This window comes from Mustela lutreola, chromosome 10 (assembly GCF_030435805.1).
Source record: "Mustela lutreola isolate mMusLut2 chromosome 10, mMusLut2.pri, whole genome shotgun sequence".
NCBI lineage: Eukaryota > Metazoa > Chordata > Mammalia > Carnivora > Mustelidae > Mustela > Mustela lutreola.
The window spans coordinates 246,649-253,355 of NC_081299.1; the positions used below are offsets into that span (position 1 = coordinate 246,649).

Here is a 6,707-nt window from a genome sequence, read left to right on the forward strand (position 1 = left end):
TGTAGAAGCCCGCGGGCGTGGCAGTGGGGGTTGACAGAGACTCCTGCCCGTCCCTCGAGCCCCTGCACTTGGCCCCTGCAGGGTGTGCTGGAGGACACCCTGGTGGTCACCACTTCTGCTTCTGTGCTTCCTTAGGCCTTGGTCCATGCGGGCAGTGGGTCCCTGGGTTCCGTGGCCCTTCTGTCAGGACTCTCAGCAGGTCTGAGGAGTCCTGACTTCTTGGGGGGGGTGTCCAGCTGGGGAGTGTTGGAGGAGGGGTCTGGACCGTGCTGAGGCCCTGCCCCTTCCGGCCCATCCCACTCTGCCCCAGGTGCCCATCTTGGGGGGGGGCTCGAGTTCTGGGAGAGGGACTGCTCCAGCCTATCCACAGCCCACAGGGGACAGGAATTGGACACCCTAGAACCTGGGGACTCTCTGCCCTAGGGGCTGCCAGGATTTCAACCCGGTGGGCGTGTCCGTGCTTTTCTGGAGGGAGAGGGTCCGTGGCTGGGGAGGAGGGCACACCGAGTGAGGACCCCTTACCAAATGTGGATACAAAATAATTTATTTAAAAATGTACAGTTCTGGATGGGCCCTGGAGGACTGGGTCCCCCTGGTCAGAGGGCAGGAATAGCTCCCTCACCCAGTGGAAGGGGCCAGCCCTGCCTGGGGAAGAGGTCTGGGGAAGGAGCTGTGGGTGAAATGTGAAAATAGAATAGAAATGGGGAGCGCCCTCCCTCAGCAAAGGGCCGCGAGTGCAGGTGATTCACAGTGTGTGAGGAGCCGTCCGGCTCTCTGTGATGGGGTAGGAAGGTGGTCTCTGGCACCCAGGGGGGTCTATGATTCCTGGGAGCTTCAGAGACCCCTTTGTCCATCCATCCGGATCGAGCCACACAGCATAGGGGGGCGGTGAGCTGAATGGGATACGGGGTCCTCATAGACCTTGGGGCCTCTCTGGGGCGCTGGGTCTCAAAGCTGCCGCACCTGGGACCAGAGCCGAGGGTGGGGGACCCACAGCCAGAGCTGGGGCCAGGGCGGCCAAGCCTAGTTGTCGGCCAGGGGTCCAGGAGAGAAGGCGGCGGTGGCAGCGGTGGCAGGCGGCCGGGGGAGGCAGCGCAAATTGCCGGTCTTGAGCGCGCACTGCACGGGCCAGAGCACCACACAGAAGAGCACCAGCAGCAGGGCAGTGACCAGTGCCACCCGCCTCCAGTCCCTGCAGCGCACCCAGCAGCGGGCCAGGCGGCCCCGGGGGCGGGCAGGGCGCGGGGCGGGCGGGGGCGCAGTGGGTTCTGCGGGCTTGCTCAGGCTCACATCCACGCACACGAAGCCAGGCGCCGGGAGGCCAGGGGTGGCGGGCGGCGGGCGGCAGCAGAGCTTAGTGCCCTCCAGCCACACGGGCTCCTCCCGCCGCAGGTGTGCCGCCATCCTGGCCTGCAGCTGGCGGCTGGTGCGCAGCGCGGGGGCCCCGGCAGCCGGCATCGCCGTGGGCTGCCGGCAGAAGGGGCAGGGCACAGCCTCACCGCCGGGCCGGCCTGTGGGCTGGGCGGCCGCCAGCCGTGCCAGGCACTCCAGGCAGAAGACGTGTGTGCAGGAGAGCTCCTTGGGCGTCTTGAAGATGTTGTCATAGCCCGAGAAGCAGATGGAGCACTCCAGTGGGGAGGCCGCCTTCTCCGAGCCAGGGGTGCTGGGGGACCTGGGCACAGGGGCCATGGGGCTGGTGCGACCAGGGGCTGGCACGGCCGTATGCCACACTTGCTGGCCCGACGACATGACTCTGAGCTGGGGGACAGAAGGAGAGCACCGTGAGTTAGGGCAGGCTACCCCTTTGCCACACAGTCTGCTCTCGCCCTGTGTGTCTCTTGCGCAGCACCAGCCACAGAGCTCTCTAGAAGGACACTGTCCACCTGTGGGCACCTCCAGAAAGTCCTCCCTGCACCAGCGTCACGGTCTTTCTGCCCAAGTTGTAACCCTGCCGTCCCTCACCTCCTCTCGTGCTAAGACAGGGTGAGCATCCGGGACGAGGGGAGGCCCCAAGCCTGGCCAAGGGTCTTAGACTGGAGGCCGCGCACACAAGGCTGTCGTGCTGACCGCTCAGTGGACACCTCCTGCTGGGTCTGTCCTACCTAGCAGTGCCACCCAGGCATAAATACAGTGGATGGCATGGCCCACGATAGTTGCTGCTGACCTCTGGGCTCTGCCAGGCTGTGCCGGCCACAGGATACACAACAGCTGCAGTACAAAAACAGCAGCTCAGAGATGGGGACGACTCAGCCAGGGTCACCTTGCCAAGGGGTCGGAGGGTGGCGGCTCTGGGTCGGATGAAGTGGGTTTGAACACGGATCCCAGCACAGGCACCTGACGTGGTGGATACACACCCAGTTCTCTGGCCACTGTTGGGGGGGGCACGCCTGGCTGGCTGAGGGTCAGGACTCTGGGGGCCAGGGTGAGCTGGCCAGCTGCAGGAAGTCGAGGAGGGTGGGGGCCAGTGTCCCAAGGAGGGTTTGTTTCCCAGCCTCGCCTGAATCTGTAGGGCCAGCTTGTCTGGCTGGTGATGAGGGCTTTCTGCTGGCCCTCAGGACCCAGAATACACCTCAGCCCGAGGAGCCAGAGGTGGAGGAGCCGAGCCGTCCTCTGGGATGACCCACCACCCTGCAGGGTCCCACAGGGACACAGCTGCCATCCTGCTGATACGCTTTCCGTTTCCCCGGGGGACCCTGCCTCTCTGTCTCCCTGGCAAGGCTCAGGTGACCTGCCTGCTGACCAGGGCCCTGTCCAGCCCTGCCTCTTGGCCTGCCACATGGGTCTTGCCTAGAGGAGGACAGGTAAGGAGGACAGTGGACAGACCCCATGAAGCCCAGAAGGACCCCCCAGAGGTGACCCTGACCCTATCTTGCTAGTCAGTCCAGGTGGGCGATGACTTGTGGTGAAGCGTTGTGTAGGTTCGGGTGTTGCTGTGTGATGACTCTGACCACCATGAGTCACAGTGACATCACTGTGATGTCACGAGTGCTCCCAGCATTGCAACACGACATGTCACCCCATTTGGGAACAATGGTGGCCGCAGGCTAGGCAGCAGCCTCAACATAGTCGGCGGCGGGGACCACAGGCTAACCCCCTCCAGGCCCGTGTGCCCCACACAACCAGCCCCTGGGCACTGAGGTCTCAGCCCTCCTCGGAGGCAAGCCCCCACTCCCCGAGCCTGTACAAGTGAGAGGCGAGTGCTGGCTGAGCCTTACCTGGGGGCTGGGGGTTGTCAGCAAGGCCTGAGCATGGTCCTCGAGGCTGGGCACCACCAGGCTGTGAGGCTCTGAGCGCTGCTGTCCAGCGGGAGCTGCTTTGCCCCCTCCTCCCGGCTGGCTGCCAGTCGCTGTCCTTCCTGGTGGCACTGGTCTGGCAGGTGTGCCCTCTGCTCTGTCCCAGGCAAGCGGGGCTCAGGGGGCTGTGTGCGCGCTTCCAGAGGCCGAGAACTGTCCAGAGCAGGTGTGAATTCTCGGGGTGTCGGCTTCCAGCAGGTGTATTTATACACTCAGGGTCATACCAGCCAGGGGTGTGGCCTGGGGCCTCTGGGATTGGCTGGCCTGCTGTCCTCGCCCTGGCAGGCTGGGCAGCGGAGGGCGGGAAGTCAGAGGTGAGAGATCCGAGCCTGGGGTGAGGCTGGGGCAGGTCTGGGGGTGCTGGGTGCCCAGGTAAACCCTTCCTCTAGCAGCCCCTGGGATGCTGGAGTGGCCATTTCACAACCAGATCCACTCGCGAACCCTGTTCAAGGTCCTGGTGGCACCTGAGTATATAGGGGGGCTCCCAGAAGGGCCCGTCCAAGCAGCACCCCCACTTTACCCACACAGCCTGCTTCCTGGCGTGTGCCAGCACAGTGCTCACCGCACGAGGGAACTCCCCGCTCTGGGTCCCAGGAGGCGGGTGAGAGGTCAGGGCTGGGCACCCCAAAGGGCGGAGTCGGGGTGAGCGCGATCAGGGGTGAGACTGGCCACAGGACTTGTTTTGGGTGAACGTCTCCTGGGGGTGCCCTCAGTCACACACATGAATTCAGGGCGCTGGAGCCCAAGGAAGCCCCCAGCACGGCCAGGGAGGCCAGACATCTTCCTTCCGGTCACTGTGGGACCCCTGCAGACCCCAGACCCAGCAGATGCAAAGGCCTGGGGCTAAGGCGGGGTCTGGGCGGAGGCTGCGGGGCTGGGGCTGGGGTCCAGCCGGTAGTGGGCTTGTGTCCCTCGCAGCAAGCGTGCGCTGTTCCAACAGCGCCGAGCCCACCGGGGGATCCAGCGCCTGCGATGAGGTGTGCTGGCCGGCGAGGGGAGAGGAGCCAGGGACCCAAGGAGGGGGCTGGGGACTCGGTGTGGGGAGCTGCTGTGTGGCCTAGGCCTGGCTTGTGCATGACGGGGTTCTGGTTCCCGAGGGAATCGTGACTCGGGGTCACATGCTGCCTCCAGGAAGTGTCCTCGGTGCCTCTGCTCTGAGAACACCCTTGAGGGCTCCTGGGAATGTTCAAGTTCTGAGGTCACTTGAGCTCCTCGGTGGACAAGTCAGCGCCCAGAGGCAAAGGGAAGACCTGAGGAATGTGCCATCTGGGGCGGCGGCCAGGCCTCCCCGCTAGGGAGCAGAACCCAGCCCTGGGCACTGGGGTCTTGGCAGCTCAGGACCTGGTGACCCACCTGCTCATCCCTCATCTCGGCGGGTGGGCAGCTGTGCCGTGTGGGTGCAAGTGCTGCACACGTCCTCCATGTTGGTGGACCCCCGGGCTAACCTGGCTAACCACAAGTGTGTCCGCTCAGATGCCGGTGCAGACACACCTGTGAGGGGAGCGTAGCTTCCACTGTGTGGCCCCCACCGCCCTGGGACTCGGCTGGGGAGAACACAAGGTTCCCAGTGAGCCACCCACCCCTGTCCTGTGGCTCTGAGACGTGGAGTCCTGAGTCCCCAAGGGCTGGACACAGAGGCTGTGTTTGGCCAGGTGAGAGGACTGTAGCCCCAAGGCCCACTCTGGCTGTGGTCCCCCCACCCCAGGACTGGGACAGAATGGGCTTCAGCCCCCAAGTGCTGTCCAGGACACACAGAATGGCCACTGCACAAAGAAGCCCTTCCGGGCTCATCTGGGACCCAGGTGGCCTGGGCGTGTGAGGGCTGAGTCCCCCCACCGTGCTTGCCCAGTGCTGGGTAATGTCTGCTGCTCTGCTGCCCCACCCCCGTCCACTGGGGCTGTGATGCTGGAGAGACTGGGACACGTGCAGGCTGCGGTTCCCGCATGGGCAGAAAGTGGACCCCGGGCTCCAGATGGGCTCAGCATTGCCCTGGGGGGACGTCAGTGGACTCAGCCAGTCCTGCCCCTGTCACGCCCAGGGCTGAAGGCCACGTCCCCGGAGGCCAACTGGGGGCCCCTCCCCATCTGTCTGCAGCCAGCTCCTTCTGGGGTCTCGTGCCCGGGTTCCTGGCCAGGACCTCTGCCCTCACATCACCTCCCAGGCCCCACGAGGTCCTCCTCTGTGGACCTACCTCCTAACACAGCTCTAGGTCTTCCTCTTGCTAACGTCTGACCTCACCAGCTCTCGGGGCTTCTCCTAGCGCTGAGTGAACGAATGGACGGCCTGCAGGCCGTGAGCCCAGGACTGTGCCAACTGCCCATCCCCCATACACGCGCCTCTCCTCAGGTGTGGGGAGCCCCACAGCAGTTGCCCTGGTGGGGGCTCAGAAGGGGACAGATGCCCCACCTGCCTGTTGCAGCCAAAGCCAATGGCCCCTGAAATAGGCCTCACATTGGCCTCCTACGTGAACGTTGGAGTCCAGGTAAGGGCAGGAGCCCTAGTGTAGGTGCCTGACCCTACCAGCTGCCCGCTCCCGGCTCAGGTGCCCTGCACCCCACTGCACTCGCTCACATGCTTTCGAGTCCATCTGTGCCCATCTGGGAGGCTGGGCTTGGGAGCCAGGGGAGAATGTGCAGGCTCCATCAGGGTGACGGGGCCGGGAATCCCAGTGACTCTACTCCCCACTGTTTGGGGAGCCTAAAGGACAGTGGCACCCAGGCCTTGAAGGTCGGGGGATCACATCTCAAGTGTGAAGTTGAAGGGGGCTGTAGGGTCAGATTCAGAGTTGTCTTTGCTGCCAAGGGTGGGGCAAAGCTGAGGCTGGGGGCTGGGGGGGGGGGGTCTCTCGGGAAGGGACAGGGAGATGTTGGAATAACCCTGGGTGTCCAGGCTGAACCTCAGGGTGGCGGGAGACGGACAGGACCTGGGGTGGGAGACCCCATCCGTGCCTGGCCTGGGCCTCCAGGGCCTGGCGGGCTGGACCTGCTTTCCTGGTCAGACAAGGCTCTGCATTTCCTGTTTTGTCCCCCAGATTAGCAGCCATGCTCGGTGCAAAGGTGGGAACAGGGACAAGGGAATCTCTTCCCATGACTGTTTCCCGCCCCGCGAGGATCCATAGCATGGGACAGGCTAGCCTGACCTCAAGGGGCTACAGAACACGAGGGAATCTGGAGGGTCCTGCCCATTCTCCCCTGGCTCTCAAGCCCAGCCTCCCAGATGGGCGCAGATCGGCGGTGGAGTGTCCTCGCCCTTCCCCGAGGTCCCTGAAGCTGATGGGGACCGACAGCTGGCCTCCCCACCTCCTCCTGGGTCCCCTTCTCCTCAGACTGAGGGGACAGGGGAACGAGAGGCGGTCCCCAGGACAGCACATCTCTGCTCCTGGGGAAGCGAAGTCCACGTCGGCCTGGCTGACAG

General features: G+C 64.5%; 1 protein-coding gene across 1 annotated transcript; it reads right to left on the reverse strand.

Annotated features, from left to right (window-relative positions):
- Positions 1–526: 526 nt before the first annotated feature.
- Positions 527–6,682, reverse strand: RNF223 (ring finger protein 223). Its single transcript, XM_059138220.1, has 2 exons — positions 3,216–6,682; positions 527–1,758 (listed from the first exon to the last, which is right to left on the reverse strand). The coding sequence occupies exon 2, from the start codon at positions 1,747–1,749 to the stop codon at positions 1,024–1,026; it is 726 nt and encodes a 241-aa protein (XP_058994203.1). The 5' UTR covers positions 1,750–1,758; positions 3,216–6,682; the 3' UTR covers positions 527–1,023.
- Positions 6,683–6,707: the final 25 nt, after the last annotated feature.